Here is a 23,331-nt window from a genome sequence, read left to right on the forward strand (position 1 = left end):
GTAGGATGTTGAGCACAGCTCTTGTGGACAAGCATGCAGGATGGTTTGGGAAGTAGGAGCTGAAGGGGGAGAAGTGGCAGATCACCAGGTGAGAAGGAGAACAGAAGGATCCAGAGATTCATCCCTCTGCATCCCTTACCCTCCTCTGCTTTCTCACAGAGACAGTGGGGACGATGGGGCTGGTGGCTTGCAGATGGGACTGAGCCTCTGCCTGTGAAGAGGCTTCAACTGTATGCCCCCCTCCTCCCCCATCATGGAGCCCTTGAAGGAGCGGGCTGGGTGGTGCGCAGGGTACCTGGGGGAGGAGGCTGTGGCTGAAATGAGACCTTTGCTACAAGAGATTGCTGGCCAGGTGAGTATCAGGGAGGCCACCCACTGGGTCTCTCTTATTACATACTGTCTTCTGCATCTTTCTTTTGTGTGCAGTCATCATGACCCAAACTCTGTTCTCTAAAGCTAATTACATTTGTCTAAGAATGTGAAAATGGCTTTGCTGGGCTGAGGATTCAAGAAAGGTCAGAACTCAAAGCTGAAACTATGACTTCTGGCCAGAGCAGCACTTACTAGTAATTTTTCTGTCTGGCTTATGAATCAACTCAACATCAGTTCCATTATTCTGTCTCCTGCTGGTCTTCGGACCGTAGCATTGCAAACGCCATATCCAGCAGAGCACATGAAAAGCTAGCATGTCTATGGCAGTGATTCTACAGACTGATTCTCGGTGCTCTGAATCTAGTAGCTGGTTGATAGGGTAGCCCTGCAAGCCAAATCTAAACCAATTGTTCTGGTTGTGATTCTTTGAAAGAGGAAGTCCTTTATCTTATTTCTGGGCCTATCCCTTGCATCAAGAGGGAAGGATCCTGAACCTCTCTGTTAATCTATCAGTAGAGTACTGCACTATATAGCAGAAAGGGGAAATGTTATTCCTGGTTTTCCTTCAATCCTCCTATCTCTTCTCACATTATCTCTCTTTCTGTAGAATTCCATTGGCCAGTGTATGCATCTTCTTTTTCAGGATGGTATTGAAATGAAGGTTGAGCCCACAGGTTGGGGATCGGATGATCCAGAGTTAGAGGAAGAAGACACTGGTCCAGATCCTGTGCGGGTTTTGATGTTGCCACTTCAGGCCCAGCACGCCATGGAGAAGATGGAAGAATTCGTTTTGAAGGCAAGTTATACACATTAAATAAAGCCGTCTTGGGTGCCACCCCCTTTGTAACTTCATTCTTCTACAACTGCTGTTCAGCAGTCAACTCTTGAATGAGCCCTACTGATTCTGAGGCAAGCCAATATGTCACAGCAGTACTCCGGGAAGCATCATTATGACTTCAGCTGCTGGCCAACATCCTTTTCCTTCTCAGCTTTACCAGGCTGGGAAAAATAGTCCCCTTTGCCAAATGATTGGGAGTGGAAGAACCCTAAGTTTTTCATCCTTTGCCCCGGGGAAGAGAGTCTCCTCTCTGCCATGACAACCTGTTCTGAGCCATCTTCTGGACGGGTTCATAGAGGGGCAAGGCCATCTGGCCACATTACCCAGAACCAGGGAGACCAGGAGAAACAAAATTGGAGATTCTGTGGGCTCACTCTTCTGACTTGCAACTCAGTCACCCAGCTGAGTTCCCTTCAGGTCTGCGTCTGAGGGAGGCCATGGGAAGGAGACATAAGGAAGCACAAAGAGCCAAAGACCACATTTCCAAAGATCTGGAGGTGGACTATTGGCGGATGAAGGCAAGTGAGAACTGAGAAAAGTCAGGAACAGTCTCCTGGATCACTATTGTCCGTATTTGTAAGCTATGTTCAATCTACTTTCAAAATTGATTGAACTCCAGCATGTAAAATATCTTATCTGGGACTCCCAGAAATTGGTTCCAAAGTCAAAGCAGCCTTATTACTTTCCTACTTTAGTAGCCATCAATGGAATCCCCAAGCCAGGGCTTTAGAGCAGAAATCCAGGCTGCCACTCAACAAAGTAAGAGGTCACCAAAATGCAGAAGGACTGGCTTATTACATTTTAAAGTAACATATATATGACTATATAAGAGCCCCCTTCTCAAATAAGATCATTATATCTAGGGCCTAGAGTTCCTCACTGCCTCATTTTGATATTGTGGATCAGCAATGACCAACTTTTAAGAAGGCTAGAAAATAAATTTGTGATAGAAGGCTGACCAGAATTTCAGAGGAAGACATATAATTTATTCACTAAAAAAAGGAACTTTTGCTTTTGTTTTATTTTATTTACATTAACAAGGTCATGTAGGTGATGGCAGGTAACGTCTTGTACTCCTACCCATTTCTTTTCCTTTTTCCCGGAATTCGTTTCTAGTATTTGTGTTAAAAGAAAACACTAGTGCAGGGGCAAGCAACCTTGGCTCTTTTGCGACTTGTGGGATTTGAAGTCCACGAGTCATCAAAGAGCCAAGGTTGGCTACCCCTGCACTAGGGGAAGGGGAAGGGAAAAAGAGAATCTCAGCCTTTTATTCCTTTCTTCTGCCTGCTTTATTTCTCAAAGGGAAGACGTGTGATTAAGAGACAGTTTCCTAGTACCTCTAATTGAATTTGGCACAATAGAATTAGAACTTGAGATAATGTCATAAGACTATATCCATTTACCTGAATATAAGCTTTACTAAATTCCCTTAGACCTCTGAGTAGAAATGCATCGAATAGCAGCATGACATTCCCAGAACCTCTGTAAGGCCAGAGTTCGCAATATGGTCCCTGCAGAGCCCCACAGCACTATTCAGTTGCACCCACTGATTGCCAAAATTGAATAATAGTTGTTGCTGTTGCTTAAACAGCTGCAATTTCTCAGGAAAATTACATCTCAAAATATCTCCATGGTTGGTGTGAAATACTATTATTACTAATAGCAACAATAACAATAAAAATGCACCAATAGTAATAGGAGCCCTTGGAGCAATACCCACCAGGCTGCCTTGATACATGGAAATTGTGAGCTTATTAGACTTGAATATCATGTAAAAAACCACCCTACTTGTACCTATATACCTATATACTCGGACACTACCTTAACAGCTCTTAGGTTCTTGATTAGGACTTGAATTGTTACGTTTTTACCAGTCCTAGACTGTGAATCAAACTGAAGATTAACAACAGCAATAATGCACTGATACATTATGAATCATAGGTTCTTGGAAAGAACTTGTTGCGTATGAAAGCTAAAAAAATGGCAGCTGTAATTTCACGCTGTGTATGTAATAATATAATTCCCATTGTTTTCAAGACTCTAAATGATGCAGTGGTGCCCACATCCTGGAAAGATGGCTTGTTCCTGAAATAAGGCTTTTTGGTCAGTACACCACCCCAACTCAGATGGTTATTTGATTTTATTGCCATTATTTTGCAAACAACTCTTTCTACCTCTGTATCCCTCTCTGTAATGGTCCGTGAGACTGTTTTTGAGAAACAGGAGGAGGAGCCACAGATGAGGCAACAGTTAAATAAGAGGCAGCTGAGTCTAAAGAAGGAATTGGGGTTTCTTGTCTGGACTATCTCTAAGTTGCCCAGACTGCGGTGACGGCTCCTCCTGGCTGCTGTCTCTCCAGGATATTCTCACTTTGCCTTTTTAAAAAGTTTATGTGATCAGACTTGCCACATTTTTTATGATAGAAACTGTCTGATTTTAACCGTAAGAAATTACAGTAGTTTTCCCCCATTGGGGGAAATGCTTGTTTTCAACCAGACATTCAATCAAGATGGAAAGTAAACGCTGTTGGGAAGCAGGTCTAGCTCTGCTCACTTGCTTGTCTTCTGCATCTAACAAATGAACAAGCAAAGCGGAAGGGATCGTGAACCCAGAACATTGTTAAAGAAGAGCGTGAAAGCGGTTGGTGATGCCTGCTGTGGTTTAATCATGAGCTTTAAAAATTAAAAAAATTTAATCTTGTCTTTCTTCAAGGAGTTCAAGTCAATAGAAGTAGCATTCCTTTTTATCCTGCCCATTTTATCCTCATAATTCTGTGAGGTGGGGTAGGCTTTTTTTTATAACAAGAGGTTCTAACTCAGACATGTCAAACACAAGGCCCGGGGGCCAGATCCGGCCCACGAAATGGTTTCATGCGGCCCGCGAAGCCATTCTGGAAACAGTGAGGGAACGGCCCCCACTGCCTTGGCCCTGGCCCAGAGACCCTCTTTCTGCCAGAGACCCCCAGATCTGTCTCACTCCTGCCCGGGCCCCCACAGGCACCCTTGATGCGAACCATGTAGAGCTGGCCATGCCCACCCAGTAGGCCATCCACGCTCTAGCCACGCCCACCCAGTAGGCCACGCCCACCCTGGCCACACCCACCCGGCCCCCTGAGGGCAACCGCAATGCTGATGCGGCCCTTAATGAAATTGAGTTTGACACCCCTGTTCTAACTGGAGATTACTGGGAACTTCCCAATGCAAAAAAATAATAATAGTTTCTTTAAAATTAAATGTCCGCTGGAAGATACCCACTACCCATTTTCAAAATACAGGATCAAGGCAAGTGAGCGCGTCTCCGTCTAAATACATATATGCCCATGTAGTTCATTCAGTTTGATTTACCTTAGGGGTGTTCAAGGTTTTTTTCAGGATGAAGTCCACACTTTAGTTCTGGGTGGCATATGGTGGCTGTGCATCAGAAAAAGAGACAGACAGGTCCAGACGGTGCATTTAAACTAGAACAGATTTATTTTAAATTACATTAAATTCAATACATCCTTTTAATATAATTCATTCTTGGTAGATATTATTACTCTCCTCCACTCTGGCATGAAAAACAGCAATTTGCTTGGAACATTTGGAGGGCCCCATCTAAATCCTGGGGGGGGGAGGGGGAGTTGGGCTGCGCAACTTTGCCCTAACTTCAAAGCACTTTGGAATCTTGAACATTTCCTCAAAATTCCCACCCCCAAGCTTATAGGGAATGAAGGCCAAAAAAAAAAAGACTCTACTTTGAAACTCAATGAGGTGAACACTAGAAAAATTCTTCGGGAAAACGCTAGAAATTCTTATCTCCCAGGTTGTTGGTTTTTTTTTCCCCCAAGAGGGATACCATATCTCCAAATATAAAAATGCACTCACTGTTTTGATGTTCTCAGCTCGCAGAAGGAGGGGTAGGCAAGCTTCTTCTGTGTCTCTTCTAGCCTCTCTTCTGCTCTTGCAGGTTTGGGAGGGCCGCTGGCGTGTCATGCCGTACGATGTGCTACCTGACTGGCTGAAAGACAATGATTTCCTCCTGCATGGACATCGGCCCCCCATGCCTTCCTTCCGCGCCTGTTTCCGCAGCATCTTCCGTCTCCACACTGAGACTGGCAACATCTGGACTCATCTGCTTGGTCAGTCACAGGGCAGAGGACTGTATAGCTCTATAGACTGAGGAGGAACAAAGAGGGTGGGAAACGAACTGCACTCCATTGCATAAAACTCTGGCTTCCACTTTTTCCACTGTGGTTTTTTTTTTTTACGAAACACATCCAGCATAAAACTTGGCTAAAAGTTATGACTCTCAAGTGGTGTCCACTTGACACCAGTGAGATTTAGTGACTGACTGGATCATGATTTCTCTGGGTTTGTATTACCAACTTATATGAACCAAGTATACATTATATAGGTAGTCCTCATTTACAACCATTCCTTTAGCTACCAATTCAAAGTAATAATGGCACATAAAAAGATTGCTTAGACTTATGACTGTTGCTGCATTCCCACAGTCACATAATTAATTCAAAGTTAATTCAAAGTAATAATGGCACAGAAAAAGATTGCTAGACTTACGACTGTTGCGTAATTAAAATTTGGGTGCTTGGCAATGGGCATGTATTTACCACCACTCAGCATCCTGGGGTCCTGTGATCACCATTTGCAACCTTCCCAAATGACCTCTGACAAGTAAAATCAGTGGGGGAAGACAGATTCACTTCATGATTGCGTAATTCACTTAACAATGCACTGATTCACTTAACAGCTGGGGCAAAAAAAAAGTCATAAAATTGGACAAAACTCACTTCATGACTGCCTCACTTAGCAATGGAAATTTTGGTCCCAATTGTGTTTGTAAGTTGAGGACTACCTATATATCAGACATGTCAAACACAAGGCCCGGGGGCCAGATCCGGCCCGCGAATTGGTTTCATGCGGCCCACTCCTGCCCAGGCCCCCATAGGCACCCTTGATGCGAACAATGTAGAGCTGGCCACGCCCACCCAGTAGGCCACGCCCACCCAGGCCACACCCGCCCGGCCCCCTGAGGGCAACCGCAATGCTGATGCGGCCCTCAATGAAATTGAGTTTGACACCCCTGCTATATATCCTAGCAAAAGTCATTTATGGTTTGGGGGGGGAAATCCTATGGTTTACCGTGGGAGTGACAATCTTTTTGGCCTGTAGGGTTGCCCTAATTTGTGGACTTCCAAGTGATATGTTTCGTCCCTCAGTTTCCCCACCACCACCACCACCAATTTTTGCTAAAAATGACTGAAAATGATGTCTGCAGACATCTGTTAAAAAAAAATCCTTGGCAATAGGAAAGAAAATTTGGACCTGTTCTAAGCCAAGTGTCCTCCTCTATCTTCCCTCCACAGTGATTACTAGGGAGTGAAAGGACATCAGGATATGTGTCCTCTTCTATCCAGCCTTGTTCTTTCACTCACCAGAAGCCGAAGCAAATTGCTATAAATGTAACTACAAGGGTAGAGAAAGAAGTTTGTTTTCACACAGAGGAAATCTCATGAGTTCCAGTTTGTATGTGATAAATTGATTCCACTGCCCTACAAAGCTTTTTGGTCCATGGATTGTATCATTATTGTACAACTTGCTGGAGCTACCAGTATCTAGTTGGCACAATTTTGCATTAAGAAAACATGCCTACTAAATAAAAAAGCATTTTAAAAAGCTATTTGAATTCTACATTGAGGAGACATACATTTTTGCAACTACCCCAATGACGATAGTGTCTTCAACATTTACTCTTGGATGCCTTGTCACATAATCGCATCTGCCCAGTTTCTTGGGAACAATGAACTCTTAGATCATAAAATCCTCTTTCAATATGAGATGAGATGTCCAGCACCAAATCTGATCTGACACTGGCTGATACTAGAAAGTTTCTCTAACTACCAGGAGTAAGGCAGTTCAATCAGCCGTGCTCCATCTCTTGTAATGCATAGATTTGAGGACTTAAGTGTAAAAGCAGATCCTGCAGTCTGAAAGACCATTGTTGTCCCAAATCAAGTTTATTGGCGACATGATTAATGCAGGGCTAACTCAGTGGCTACTTCAGTGGCCAGCTTTGGTCAAGTATTTGGCCTTCTCCTCTCCTGGCTAATAGAACAATGCTTACTTTCTATCTCTAATAATGTTATTGAGATTTTTAATAAAACTTCAATAACATTATTATAGTAAAGCTAATACAAAGTAATCTGGAGGGGAAAAATAAAAGTTCAGAAGGTGCAAAAAAACCAAAGAAAAAAAACAGTTAAGACAGTAATAAATTAGTGGCATCCAACCTTCATTATACCAAGCATAAGCAAATATAATAACTTTTCATCCTCTTTTAAAGTTACAAAAAAACCCAACCCACCTCTTCTCCCCACAGCCTTTTATCTATACACAATCCAGAAATCATCATCTTTTGGATCCTAGTTCAGCAAAAAGTCCATTGTGAGTTTCTTGAAATATCAAACAAATAGTTTATCCCTGGTCAAATAATCCAACTTTACATTCTTTCTTTTCATTGTGTACAATCTTGATCTTTAAATCATTCCTGTGCAGATCACAGGGTTCAATCTTTCATCACTCTTTGGCATTTAGAAGTCTTCAAAGCTTTCACCAGCTTACTTTGTAAATCCCATACAGTACTGCTATATTTTTTAAATTTATTTAAAATTCTTAAGACGCTTGCTTAAAGTTTCTTAAATCAAAGAAGAAAGAAAAACTCACCAGGTGTCAAATTAAGCTTGCCATTTTGAAGGTCTCTAACATCCATAAATAATTAAATTGAACCTTTCCAAATGTGATTAGAAAGTGAATCCAGCTGACTTAGTGACCTTATGAAAGGTTACACTGTTGTTCAGAACAAAGATGTTGTCTTGCTTGGCTCATGGTGGTCAAACCAGCTGGAGATGGCTGTTTTGTGTTTCTCATGATGTGTTGCCATCCAGAGCACTCATAGGCAATCTCCAATTCTCCCCTTCTCTGGAGAGACTCGAACAATCAATCTGTTCACTGGTCTTTTGTCTTCATAGTGGTTGTCTTCACTTGTTTTCAGAGACATCTTCAGTCAAGTATGACTCACACCAGAAGCCACTTGTACTACTTCAGTCTCCCATTTCACATATTGATTCTCCCAACTTGAAAAAGGTCTATGAAGTTCCTGAAATGGAATCTCTTCAAGGGTAGATTAAGAAAGGATCCTTGCAGTCCCTGCCAAACCAGATGTATGTCTCCCATTTCCAAACATGTCCTAGTATTTGAATACATGCAGAAACATTTATATATTGATAACTTTCTTCCCTTTCCTCAGGGTTCCTCTTCTTCCTGGTTTTGGGCATTGGATACATGTTCAGTCCTAACATGAAATATGTGGCCCCCATCCAGGAGCGTGTGGTCTTTGGCATGTTTTTCCTCGGAGCCATTCTCTGTCTCTGTTTCTCCTGGCTATTCCACACAGTCTATTGCCACTCTGAGAAAGTTTCTCGCACCTTCTCCAAGTAAGTTGATTTCCCCTCCTCTCTCCATCCTCCTGCAAACTTCTGGGGCATGTGACCAGCAGGCAAGAATTAAGAATCAATATATTTTCTCTCATAATGAAGTGTGAGGACTTATGCTTAGAGTATACAAGGCAAATTTCTTCTTTGGCTGATAACTGGACTGCCTTTCTTATTGTAAAAGAAAATCCCCATCAAGCCAAAGCATATGACCAATCAGATATTGGAATTTGTCAGAAGTTTGCCAGTCTCCCTACCCCCAGTGCTTTTTTTGTAAAAAAAAAAAAAAAAAGAAGTGCTGGAACTCACACATGTCATACAACCTGCCTTGCCTACCCTACAAGGTTCCATCCAAAAAACGGTTCCGGAACTCCGTTCTGGGCGTTCTGTGACAAAAAAAAGCCCTGCCTACCCCCAACCTTTTTCTTCTGTTCTGTGGTACACAAGCTGCAGGTAATGGAGATGCATCAAGATTCTGGTATGCCATTGTCTGGGCTGGCCTCTACCACCATGCAGCATCTGGAAACAATCCAGGGTCCTGATAGGACTTCACACTTGATGCTTCAACATTTGGAACTTAATAAAAATGCTATGCTCCAATTGAAATTGTATCTTGGGAGCCATCCGATTCATTTTTGAAACTATGCCCCTAAAGTGATGTTCTTTACAGCACTATAAATCAGTGTTTCTCAACCTCATCAATGTTAAGATGTATGGACTTCCACTCCCAAAATTCTGGGAGTGGAAGTCCACATTCCTTATTAATGTGTCTGAGGCTGAGAAACACTGCTATAAATGGTTCCCAAGGACAGTAAGTCACAAAGTATATTTATGGTAAATATACCATACACAAGTGTTACACAAGAGATATTTGGGGGATTTCAGAAGTGGCTGTTGCTTATCTGAAGGAAGCCAATAGACAGCACTTTCCCTCGAGACTTCTTGGGCCAATAACAGATAAGCTTCATTTGGTCTAATGCAGCTTTTCACCTCCTGAGCACTTCCTCATTCTGTTGAGAGGACAATTCCCAGGCAGCCAAGTCAAAGGCTGTCCTAGGTGGGAATTTGAAGGCTGACACAGTGGGCCACAAGAAGTGCAGGCCTGAGAAAGAGCCCTGGCCATCTGTAATACCCATAACGATTCCTTGTCTCTGATTAGTGCAATTGAAACCTGTAAAAATTAAGCGGCAGGGATTATAGTGGGATACCTATGAAGAATACCCCCATTTTAGGAGAAGATGACAACATCAGTTACTAGTTCATAAAAGAAGGTTTCATTGTTCTCCTTACAGCCAAGCCACCATAATGTGGCAAAATAAGTGATTCTTCCTTGTAGAAACCGGCATGTAGGTACAATCCTTGCTGTCTATGATGTCTGCATACATGCTTCCCATAACATGGATCATCTTGGCAGTAAAATCAAGGCCAAAGGTACTTCACAATATCTTGTCCACACTGTGACGATAGAGACCTGTACTTTAGTAAAATAGTTTAAAGTCTCCTGTACTTTAAACTTTACACACCAAGCCCTGCCCTCTGCCTGATGTCTACTGATCACCCTGCTTTCTGTGGTACCTTCCGTGCAGATTGGATTACTCTGGAATTGCCCTGCTCACCATGGGCAGTTTTGTTCCTTGGTTGTATTACTCGTTCTACTGCTCACCACAACCCCAGCTCATCTACCTCATCATCGTCTGTGTGCTGGGTATAACTGCTATCATGGTGTCACAGTGGGATCATTTTGCCACGCCACAGTATCGGGCCGTGCGGGCAGGTAAGTATTCTTGATTTGAGTGCATAAGTACCGTATTTCCGGCGTATAAGACGACTGGGCGTATAAGACGACCCCCTACATTTCCTGTTGAAAAATTATAGGGTTTGGGCTATACTCGCCGTATAAGATTACCCCTCTTCCAACGCACACCAAATAAAAATTAAAAAACATCAGATTTGATTTTAATATGGTAATTTTAATTCAAATGCTTATGACATGCAGGTACTTAGTAGGAAAACTGCCACTTATAAACATAAGGCTGTTTGTCATCAAACATGTAAACATAAAACAGTGCAAGTGGATTAAACTTAATAATAATAATAATAATAATAATAATAATAATAATAATAAGAAGAAGAAGAAGAAGAAGAAGAAGAAGAAGAAGAAGAAGAAGAAGAAGAAGAAGAAGAAGAAGTAGTAGTTGGAAGGGACCTTAGAGGTCATCTAGTCCAACCCCCTGCTAAGGCAGGAAACCCTATACCATTTCAGACAAATGGCTGTCCAGTCTCTTCTTAAAAACTTCTAGTGTTGGAGCATTCACCACTTCTGGAGGCAGGTTGTTCCACTGGTTAATTGTTCTAATTGTCAGGAAGTTTCTCCTTAGTTCTAGGTTGCTTCTCTCCTTGACTAGTTTCCATCCATTGCTTCTTGTCCTGCTTTCAGGTGCTTTGTAGAATAGCTTGGCTCCCTCTTCTTTGTGGCAGCCCCTGAGATATTGGATCACTGCTATCATGTCACCCCTCACCCTTCTCTTCATTAAACTACACATACCCAATTCCAGCAACCGTTTCCTATTTTCCTAATTCACTTTTTCACTTTTCCTAATTCACTCTAAAGCTTTCCCTGCGCAGAGCCTTAAGTACCACCAGCTGCCTGCAATTAGTGCAGGTTCGCATCCCACCAGGCTCAAGGTTGAGTCAGCCTTCCATCCTTCCGAGGTAGGTAAAATGAGGACTCAGATTGTTGGGAGCAATAAGCTGACTTTGTAATAATGCTGCTTGTGGGGGGGGGGGGTGAAAGCTCTAATAAGCAGGCATATACATAGAATGAAGGCTATTGCTAAGCACATTGATTTGTGCTTTAAATTGTAAGCCGCCCTGAGTCTTCGGAGAAGGGTGAGATATAAATGGGATTAAAAAAAAAAGACCAAATGGGAGATCCGCTCCATGTTTTCCAGCCAGCCCGCCCAGTTCCTGAGTCAAATGTGTCCTTAGAGCTAAGCAGCTGCTCTGGCTGCGGCATTCCCCACCTGCCTTTCAGGTTGCTCTTGCATTCCCCACCTGCCTACAGCTGCTCTTCAACTTTAGATATAAGACGACCCCTGACTTTTGAGAAGATTTTCATGGGTTAAAAAGTCGTCTTATACGCCGGAAACTACGGTAGTACTCACACTGCTACATTATGTGGAGAAACCTATAAAAGGTGGGGAATGCTGTTGGTTGCTTTCTAGTGTTTTGGTTCTATTTCCTTTGCCTGGTCTTTCCATCCTTCCCTTCCCACAACAGTTTCTGTGGCTTTTGGAACCCCCTGTTTCTATGCTGCTGCAAGTCTCAGGGGTGCCAAGATTCCAAAACCTTTCTTGTAGTTTTCAATTGTGCCCTTTTTGGTATACAAACAACACTCCTAACCTGATCATTGGAAACCAAACTAATTATTATATAATAGAGGCTCGGTGGCTCAGTGGGTTAGCACGCTGAGCTTGTCGCTCAGAAGGTCGGCAGTTTGGCGGGTCGAATCGCGAGAGCCGCAAAGCAGAGTGAGCGCCTGTTACTCGTCCCAGCTTCTGCCAACCTAGCAGTTCGAAAGCACGTAAAAATGCAAGTAGAAAAATAGGGACCACTACGGTGGGAAGGTAACAGCGTTCCGTGCGCCTTTGGCGTCTAGTCATGCCGGCCACATGACCACGGACACGTCCTTGGACAAGCGCTGGCTCTTCGGCTTTGAAACGGAGATGAGCACCGGCCCCTAGAGTCGAAAACGACTAGCACGCATGTGCGGGGGAACCTTTACCTTTACCTAGAGGAATTTACCTAGCATAATGCAAACTTCCCAGACCTAACATTGTCCAAATGTGAGGAAAGTCTGACATGAAAATGTTGTTGTAATCCCAGCACATCTGGAAGAAACCAGGGTCGGAATGGTTGGCATATTGAGTTAATGTAAAAAATGCAGGAACGAAACAATAACTATCATAATATGATAGCCAATGCCAACATCATCAGTTCAATATGAAAAAATGTGTCTGCTTCTTGTCTAACTTTGTGACAGCTGCATAATAATAATAATAATAATAATAATAATAATAATAATAATAATAATAATAATAATAATAATAATAATAATGTTGGAAGGGACCTTGGAGGTCATCTAGTCCAACCCCCTGCTCAGGCAGGAAACCCTATACCATTTCAGGCAAATGGCTGTCCAGTCTCTTCTTAAAAACTTCCAGTGTTGGAGCATTCACCGCTTCTGGAGGCAGGTTGTTCCACTGATTAATTGTTCTAACAGTCAGGAAGTTTCTCCTTAGTTCCAGGTTGCTTCTCCCCTTGATTAGTTTCCATCCGTTGCTTCTTGTCCTGCCTTCACGTGCTTTTTCATTATCAACATTAAAACTCCAGTTTGGGGGTTAAGATTTTATTAGCTGGATTGATGTTAAAGCCATGGAACTGTCCTTCCCAGTTACACTCTTTCTTTCTTTTTTGGGGTAGGTGTATTTCTGGGCCTAGGGCTGAGTGGACTGGTGCCCACCCTTCATTTCATGATCATGGAAGGTTTTATCAAGGCCACGACAGCGGGACAGATTGGTTGGCTCTTCCTCATGGCAGTCCTCTACATCTTGGGAGTGGGCTTGTATGCTGCCCGCATTCCTGAACGTTTCTTCCCGGGCAAGTGTGACATCTGGGTATGTCTTTGGCAAGAAAATATGGAAGAGGGATGGAGGTATTTAAGCTGAAACTGAGAGTGAGTCTTCACATGAGTTCCACATTAACTTTCCTCTTGATAAAATCCATAGCTTTGTTCTGAGGTAAAATACTAAGAATTGACACCTGATTTTGCCATGTCCAAAATATCAGGAGGCAGATTAAAATAAATACTTTGCTTTGGCAAGCTGTGAGGGCACATACCAAATCAGATAAGGTAAGCAACGTTTTTGCAAACAAGAGAAATGATAACATGACAACGTTCCCAGAATAGGTAGAGTGCATTTTTCCCCCTTCCCCTTTTTTTACCAGGAGAATGATCGCCCAGAGGATGCGACAGAGTGCAATTCATAAAAGCAAGATTTTTTTAAAAAAAACAAGTCAAATATATGCAAAATTTATATCTTTAATTATGTTTGCATGTAAGTACCATGTTTCCCGAAAAGTAAGACCAGGTCTTATATTACTTTGTGTTCCAAAAGATGCATTAAGGCTTATTTTCCAGTTACGGCTTATATTTGGGGAAATATGGTAGTAAATGTGTCTGTTTGGCTGACAGTCTTAACTGGTGCATGTTTTTGGGTTGGGGCTTATATTACCAGCATCCTGAAAAATCATGCCAGGGCTTATTTTCCGGTTGGGTCTTATTTTGGGGAAACACAGTGTATAAAATTGATGAAAAACACAGAGTAAGTGCTGTGAAACACTTAGATGACAGGTTTATATGATCTGAAGAGAAACCAGAGTATGAGTACACTTAATGCTTGGCTCAGCTAGGAACCTTAAATCACAAATCCTGAAGGCAGAATTGATTTTTTAACATAGTCCATCTCTTTCAGCTGTGGATTCCTGAGAGCAGATTTTAATGTTCAAGGCAAATACATGCAAGGATAAGCGCTTCCTGAAGTATCAGGATCCAAATTGTTTTTTTTTGTTTTTTGTTTTATTAAAGAGTTTTACAAAAACAAAATTTTACATTATATCCCCAAATCCCTCCCACCCCAAACCCACCCACTTCCCCCCACTTCCCAGAGCTAAATACAGGATTATAGTTGCAATAATCATATTCTAAATAAAAATTATGAATAATATACAATTAACCAAATTCATAATGCGCTTTAACTCTCTTTTAACATAACTACAAACAACGTACTAATAACAATATCCCACTAAAATCTACTCATAAGCTAAATGGAACTTTTTAGTCCCATATTTGTTTTGAATATAATTTATCCATCTCCTCCAAACTGAAATATATCTTTCCTGTGAATGATCCTTCAAATAAGCAGAAATCTTAGACATTTCTGCAAGATTTGAAACTTTAAACACCCATTCTTCTACAGTGGGCAAACTATCCTTCTTCCAATATTGTCCCACCAGTACCCATGCTGCCGTTATCATGTTCAACATCAAGTTAGTTTCTTTAACATCACAACCTACAACAATACCCAATAAAAACAATTGTGGGGAAAACTTTATCTTTCTCTTAAAAATCTTTTGAATGTTCCACCAAATTTTAATCCAAAAAGCTTTTATATTTCTACAAGTCCACCACATGTGAAAATAAGTAGCTTCTAAACTACCACACCTCCAACATTTAGACTGTAAATTAGGATACATGTTGGACAACTTCTTGGGATCCAGATGCCATCTATAAAACATTTTATAAAAATTTTCTCTTAAATTTTGAGCCTGGGTAAATTTAACATTTCTGACCCAAATTATCTCCCAGGTGTCCAACGAAATTGGTTCCTGAATATTTTGTGCCCACTTAATCATGCAGTCTTTAACCAGTTCCGTTTCCGAATCCAATTCAATTAAAGCATTATATATCCTCTTTATATGTGCACAATTTGAATCTCTAATTTGCTTTACTAAATTTTGATCTGTAATTGTGATGCCAACCTTTTGATCTGACTTCCACCTAGCTTTCATTTGGGTATATTGAAACCAAGAGTAACTCATGTTTTCTTGTCTGAACTCCTCTACTGGTTTAAGTTGCCAATCATTCCCTTGCAATCTAAGTAGTTCCTTATAAGAAATTGGATCCAAATTGTTAATGGTCTTAAACATCCATACTAAAACCTTGACATCTAGCTGTTACATATAGATACCTAGTGTGATTATTTGGGGGCTTAGAATTACGTTGTTACATATAGATACCTAGTGTGATTATTTGGGGGGTTAGAATTACGTGAAGTATATTCTTCTCTATAGCCTTATATCTCTCCATTTTCAACTACTAGTCACTTCCAAGAGCAGAACCACAGAGAGCCCAGTAGTAACCTGGAGTAATGGAGTGATCTAAGTGGGATCACTGGGACATGGTTTACTGAGGTCAGGGCAACTCTGTCCGAAAAGGGTTTCAGCTGCTGGGCCAATCACAGCTGATCAGATGCATTTCAGGGCAGTGTACTTGTTCTTTTGGCAGAGAATATCCCTCTTGCAGCAGAGACCAACCCAGTTCTCAGACCCATGACCTAGATGTGGTAGTAATGGTCACTTTCTGCTGATATCTCAGTTCAGAAAGGAGAGACCATGACTGTTTCTGGCCCTTCTTCTTTTTCATAATTGTGAAGTCAAGAGTTACAAACCTAATCAAAGCAGAATTCCACCTACTAAAGTTAACAATAAACCACTCACTATGCTTCTCTAGGCTGATAATGCAGCCATTCTTCCCTCAACTTATGTTGGCCTTAGAAGACGTCTACACGTTCCAGCAGGGAAAAATGTGGGAAGAAAAATTCACAATAAACTATTCCAAAAGGTTTTTTTGTTTTTGGAGACATTTAGGCACTCGAAGCCTCAGTGGTAGCTGATGATGATGATGATAATAATAATATAGACAAGGTTTCATCCTTGAAATAACCTGGCCTAACATTTGAAGCTTCTACAATCTGGCACAAAAACACGAAACGTATCTCTGATGAAGATCAATGCTGCTGTGGGCTTTGTTCATCCAAAGGAGGCAAGAACATTCCTACTGCCGTAAAAATTTTCAAAGCTACGTCAACCTGCCAGATGTTATTTGGCTCACAGACATATAATAATTTAAAGCTTTTAGATGTCATCCAGTCCAGATGGCTAAAATGTCTATAGTACTCTGAATGCCTTTTACTGTATGGTTGCAATAATTTCATGAGGTTTGCGGGAAGTATAGCCAGGTTATGGGTTGACAGATTTTACTGTTAAACCTTCTACTAGAATGGGAAGTAAAATAACTGTGGCCTCACTGCACTTTTTTTAACTGTTAAATCTTCTACTAGAATGGGAAGTAAAATAACTGTGGCTTCACTGCATATTTCTTTGAGTCACTAGTACTGATGACGTTACCTACTTTGGGTAATGAAACATCTGCAAGAAAACAAGCAAGCTCAGAGAGCACCAAAGACCCCTCATACCAACGCTGAACTACAAATATTCCCCCTTATTAGCATATTTCTTTGTCGTTGCCTCCTTCCCCCTCTTTCTGCATACCCAGAGGAAGAGTGGGGCTAACTAGAGGTATACAAGCTGGAGAAGCCACAGCTACTTTGTTTTCTATTTCATTTGTGAATGTCAAGAACACCAAGAAACCTCATAATGTGTTAACGGTCAATATGAGGCAGCTTGGGCTCCAATCCCTCTCTTCTCCTTTCATTCCAGTTCCATTCTCACCAGATCTTCCACGTCTTGGTGGTTGCAGCTGCCTGTGTCCATCTTCACGGGGTCTCCCAGCTGCAGGCGTTCCGCTCATCGCTGGGCGGCAGCTGCACAGAGAACACTGTGCTCTGATACCTTTTGAGGCCCCAGGGACACCTCTGCTGAATGAGGGCAGCCCTCCTGTCACCCTGCACACTTCTGGATATGGACCACAAGGGGCGGGGCCTCTCTTAAAGGGCACTGCACCAAGTCTCCTTTTGAAAAACCATCTTTGTGTCCCAGGTCTTCTTTGCGGTTGGGGGGATGGCTCTCCTTTCCTCCATTAGGGCAACCTACGCGTGAGCCAATGTAATATGTGTGAGCATGTGGATTACGCGTGTGTCTGAAATGCCAGCAACGGGTGTAAGGCTAAAGAGATGGGCGATAATATGGTAGGCAGTTAATCCCTTCAGACAACTTAAAATGCCGGTACGTGTGGGGATTCATATAGAGCACGATGGATGCATACAGTCTCTCCCATAAGCTAAGGAGATGTCTTTTTTTTTTAATGAAGTATTCTCAGGTCTGTCCAAGCTGTGCATATTTGTTCAGTTCTGTTTATGAACTGGTGCTTTTTTAAGAGGCGGCTTATTTTCAGATGGGTGCCAAGAAAGCATGCCTGTCTACTAAAATACGTAACGAACTTATTTTTGTTCCATCAAAAGTGAAAAGTGAAGGAGACGACAAGATAGGATGACTGAGTGGCTTTGTTGCTGGACAGCAACAGATTGCTTGCTTCTCTATGGAAATGTAGGTTATACGTCTAAGAGCTAAGCCTACTGTTCAGACCAACATCAGGGCATGGATGATTGGCATATATCTATTTCCACCACCACCCCAGGGTAAAAATGGATGCAGTTATGGGCCAGTAAGCCTCCCTCCCCCTGAGATTTGTGGATATCCAAATGTGTCATCCTTCCTGGGTTTTTAGGGTACAGATAGGGAAACTTTTCCAATCATGACTGCATAGAGAGAGATCAGGGCCTTGGCTGGAAAAGCCTGCATTTTTTAAAACCATCAATTTACTAGTTTGGAAATTACAGTAGCTGTTGCTCAGTTCTCTGTTCTTTAATCCCTGACAAATAGTTTCAAGGATAGGACATTTCTTAAATAATAGATTGTGTGTATGTCTGTGCATGTGGTGAGAGGTCAGATTTCTTCTTCTCCCCAAGAATCTAGATAACAGCAAATGAAAATAATCTCAACAGAACTCTCATTGCTCCTCCATCTTCTGAAGGACTTGGTGTTTTGCTACAGAACCCTCACCCTTTTTCTGTTGAAGATGAGGTATGAAGGGAAAAGTCAGTCAAGTGTAATGCAAGAGTCGTCTTTCTTTACACATCCTTCCCTGCTACTAGAAGACCAAGGGGCTCCAACTTTCATCCTGGGTGGCATAGTGATGCAACTTCTTTGGATGCTGTCAGTAGAGCACCAATATCAGTCTTGTGGGAAAGAGCCTAGAATTTGGATCTGAACATTGAAACATCCCTGCAATCAAATTCGTAATCACTGGACTCCTACATCAGCCAAGCGAATTCCTAAAATTTATTTATTTATTTATTTATTTATTTTTTATTAGATTTAATGCTCTAGAACATTTATCCTCAGTCTGCATTACCAATGTATCTGGAGATGGCACCAGGTGCTTAAAGTCTGCTCTAGAGTAAATGCCCAGCCTCTCTCTCTTGAAGCAAATTTACAGTTTTTTAAAAATATTTTAATAACTGTAAAGCACAAAGAATTAAGATGCTGAGGCAGGATAGGGAAGTCAGTTTATTAATTCATTGATAACAGCTATAGATCAATCAAAGTGGTGTTAAGTGTATTGGAGATGGTTCTAGTTCTTTCATGATACAATGGAATTTATAGGGAAAAGAAATGGAAGAAAAAAGAGGCCAGTTATAAAGACAATCATGTAGATCCTTTTGTGAATCATCTGGTTTGACTGACATATAAAAACGTGAGAGAGAGAAAAAACTGATATTTAAAATATGCCATTCATTGTGTTCTGAGTATACAGCTGCAATATCCAGAAACTGGCAAGCTTTGAAGAAAAGGGGCAACCAGGCGTAGATACTTTTGCCTCTAGGCCAGACCCTTTTGTGGGAGTGGAAGCACTTTTTATCATGGTACAATATTGAGAAGATGTGTCACTTCTCTAGAAGTGATGGGACATGTTGGAAAGTGAGCCTGGAGACTATGCTTCCAAATGGAGATCTAAGGGAACGAGGAGATCACGTAAGAAAAGGGTGCATGACTTTTGACCTACCAACCCAAACCCAGCATATTAGCAGGGTCTGGCAGCTTCCAGAAAGTTTTATCAAAATACCAATCCATACTTTTGTACAATTCCAACAGGCAGAAGAATCTTGGTATTTTCAGTGAATTGCTAAGCAATGCCAGTCAATTGGGTTTATATTGGAGACTGGGATAACAAGTAGAACAAGCCAGATTTAACAGGATATACTACTGATATGTTTCCCTGAGATGAAACAGCCAAGATTGAGTGTCTTTTAAAATATTTTTCCCCACATCGCTTTTTGGGGGAAATGATTTTCTAAATCACTTGCTAGAGTGAACTGTATAAAGTTCACAGAAAAACAATAATTTCCCTCAAAATCCTAGGTTTTATTCCCAACTGGAAAGATGAAGCAACAGTTCCAACTTCCCAGTTCCATCATACTCCTAAAGAGATTTTGCTGCTTGGTGGGTCATAACAGAAGCCAATCAAGTATAAATTAAAATTAAACACACTGGAGAAAACTTATTTACTACAGATCTCTATACAGGGTTTATGACTCAGCCTTGCATTCCCAATTGTTTAATTCAAAGCAGGGCACTTGCACAGCCATGGATACTAATTGCTCTGTACATAATAAACTGTGAGTCCCTTTGTGATATGCTCTAAACCCATTGCTTCCTCACCCCCATACTGTAAAGTGTCTCCACTGTTCCACGGTTCTCTTCTGAACTTTATGGGAAGTGCTAAAGAGCGCCTTTGTTTTTAAGAGTTTGGTTATTTTTCTACTGGCCATTGTGATAAAAAATTCTTAAGAGATCAGACACTTTAGGGGAAAAAATAGATAGAAAAATGTAAAAATATTCAAAGTATAATATTAATAATTATAAAAATAAAGATTGTTTCCCTAACTCAATATGACTAATGTTTGAGTCTTTTGAACTGGAATTAAAATCGATGGCTGAATGGAGCCCGCCTTTATTGGAGCGGCACATTTCTGTTACTGGATTCTGAACTAAGCAATAATGAAAACCTATTTTCACACATTGACTGTTTTCATACAATATACTTCAAGTTTAGTAAGAAATCATGTAGCTGCATCTATACAACATGTAAGCTTATTTTTAATCTTGGAGAAGGGCTTTTTTCCCCAAAGTTTTCCTTAGCCTAATTAGTTGGTTTCTGGTTTGAGGTACTGTAAAAACCAAAAAAATGACTTAATTCAATATACAGTGGTACCTCGGCACTCATCATTAATTGGTTCCGAGAGGTGCAATGAGTACTAAAAACACTGAGTACCAAACAATTTTTCCCCATAAGGAATAATGTAGTGAGCCACAAGGCAGCTGACACCAACAAGTTCTGGCTTGTGTGTCAGGTACCAAACAATGAGAATTTTTGTGTCAAAATGTACAGAGTATCAAATTTGGTAAGTTTCAAAGCAGGTGAGTACCAAGGTACCGCTATATAACTTAAGTGTATCCTACATACATAGTTATGGGGAGCTTTTAGGAAGTATGTGGTTGGCCAGTGATGGAAAGAAAGTACCAATATAAACTAGGTAATATTTCTGTTAAATTCAATAATTTATCAATGCAACAGAAGGTCCTGAGATCAAATCTTGAGCAGGTTCTCAGGAGGCAAGAGGTCCTTTGGGTAACGTGGTCTTGCAAAGTTGAGTGCTTTAAAGTTCAAAGCCAGCACTACATTGAAGCCAAACAGAGGTAGCCAGTGTAATTAGAACAGAATTGTTAATATCTGCCCTGCTTTCTCCATAATGCTGTAAGTAGCTAAAGTAAGCACTGTATGAATTATATCACTGCAGGCTAACAGCTACATTAGAATTAAATCAATAACACAGCAAATGAGCTTTCACACCTTTGCACATTATTTTTCATAAAGGTAAAAGTTTCCTCTGACCAGTCACGTCCAACTGTAGAGGATGGTGCTCATCACCGTTTCTTAGCCGAGGGAGCCAGCATTGTCCGAAGACATTTGTGGCCAGCATGACTATACACCCAGGCACATGGAACACTGTTAGCTTCCCACCAAAGGTTATTTTTGATATTTTAATTAATTCTATTAGATATTAATCTGTTGTTATATGGCATTATTTTCTTTTCTAAAGAAATACATTTCTACATCCTTTATATTTATATATATTATATTTATATTTATTAAATTTTTATACTGCCCGTCTCCCGAAGGACTCAGGGCGGTGTACAGGGCAATAAATATCAAAATACAAAGTACAAAAGTTAAAAAGATTAAATAATTATGCCCGATATAATACAATAGTTAAAAGCTATAGTTAAAACCCAATAGTTAAATAATACAATAGTTAAAACCCCAAACCCATCAGACCAGGCCGGCTTGTTCAAATAAATAGGAAAGAAGGTTGGGGGCCATCTGGACCTCAACCAGCAAGCGGTTCCATAGGTCTGGTGCGCCCACAGAGAACGCCCTTCCCCTGGGGGCCACCAGTCGACATTCTCTGATCGGAGGCACCCTGAGGAGGCCCTCTCTGTGGGAGCGCAATGGACGGAGGGAGGTTGATGCCGGCAGCAGGTGCTGCCGTAGGTAATTTGGACCCATGCCATGTAGGGCTTTATAGGTCATCACCAGCATGTAAGTCATATCCCTAGACTGGCAGAAAGAGTTGGATCTATCTGGCCTCAATTTTGAAGTCAGGATAATAAATCTACCTGAATCAAATAGTGGAGTTTTTCCTGGCTGTGTCATTTACACACTGTACAGTTCGGTTGTAAGGTTCAGTGTTTCCCGAAAATTCAATTCTCTGACCAGAAAAAACAGAAACTGAACCATCCTTGTAGCCATTCCTTTAGGTGCAGAAGGCTCATTAGAATTTTGGAAAGCATGTTATACTCACTCACAAAATCTTTGCTCTTTTTTCCAGACAGTGTGAGGTAGTGTTCATCATTTTTATTTTCTACAAAATCAAATGCCTCTCTTGTAAATACAAAGGTGGTTTGCTGATTTACTTATCACCTTTCCAGATAATTAAGTATTCAAAAATTAAAACGGGTTAAGGTAGGGAGTCTAATGGGTATGAGGGCAAGGGCCATGTCAACAATATGCATATATGTATGTATGTATGTATTTCACACTTCTTAACCCCCCATCTCCCTCACAGTAGTATTGCTCTCAGCTAGATTTAATTATTTTTTTCTTAGCTTATGATTTCAACTTTCTTTCCCAATAACAATAACAAGAGTTGGAAGGGACCTTTGAGGTCTTCTAGTCCAACCCCCTGCTCAGGCAAGAAACCCTATACTGTCTCAGACAAATGATTGTCTAGTCTCTTCTTAAAAACTTCCAGTGTTGGAGCATTCACAACTTCTGGAGGCAGGTTGTTCCACTGATTAATTGCTCTGTCAGGAAATTTCTCCTTAGCTCTAGATTGCTTCTCTTTCATTAGTTTCCATCCATTGCTTCTTGTCCTGCCTTCAGGTGCTTTGGAGAATAGTGTGACTTCCTCTTCTTTGTGGCAGCCCCTGAGTTATTGGAACACTGCCATCATGTCGTCCTTCTCTTCATTAAACTAGGGCGGGGGTAGGCAACCTCGGCTCTTTTTTTTTAATTGAAAAGTTTTACAGTACATTTTTGAATACAAAACCCCTCCCATCCCCCTCCCCTCTCCCCAAACATCCCCAACTCTCCCCTCCCCTCCCCCCCTCCCCGACTCCCCAGAGCTAAATACAGGGTATAAAAATACAAACAAACATAATCTAAAATATGCAAACAACAATAAAATATTAAATTCTATCGCACTTTAACTCTTAATAAAATAACTACAAGCTAGTTATACATCATATCAATCCACTACTTATTCAAATGCTAAGTGAAACTTTTTAGTCCCATATTTATTCTGGATAATAATCAATCCATCTTCTCCACTCCACAATATATCTCTGTTGCGATTGGTCTTTCAAATACGCTGAAATCTTTGCCATTTCCGCCAAATTTAAAGTCCATTCTTCTATAGTCGGCAGTTCTTCC

General features: G+C 41.2%; 1 protein-coding gene across 1 annotated transcript; it reads left to right on the plus strand.

Moving 5' to 3' along the window:
- Positions 1–253: 253 nt before the first annotated feature.
- Positions 254–17,165, plus strand: LOC310634416 (adiponectin receptor protein 1-like; the record flags this gene model as incomplete). The annotated part of the gene is made up of 7 exons (XM_083352785.1): positions 254–352; positions 1,016–1,168; positions 5,156–5,327; positions 8,513–8,699; positions 10,283–10,470; positions 13,179–13,372; positions 17,037–17,165. The coding sequence occupies 7 exons, from the start codon at positions 254–256 to the stop codon at positions 17,163–17,165; spliced, it is 1,122 nt and encodes a 373-aa protein (XP_083208911.1).
- Positions 17,166–23,331: the final 6,166 nt, after the last annotated feature.

This window comes from Vipera ursinii (assembly GCF_947247035.1).
Source record: "Vipera ursinii genome assembly, chromosome: 2".
Classification (NCBI taxonomy): Eukaryota; Metazoa; Chordata; class Lepidosauria; order Squamata; family Viperidae; genus Vipera; species Vipera ursinii.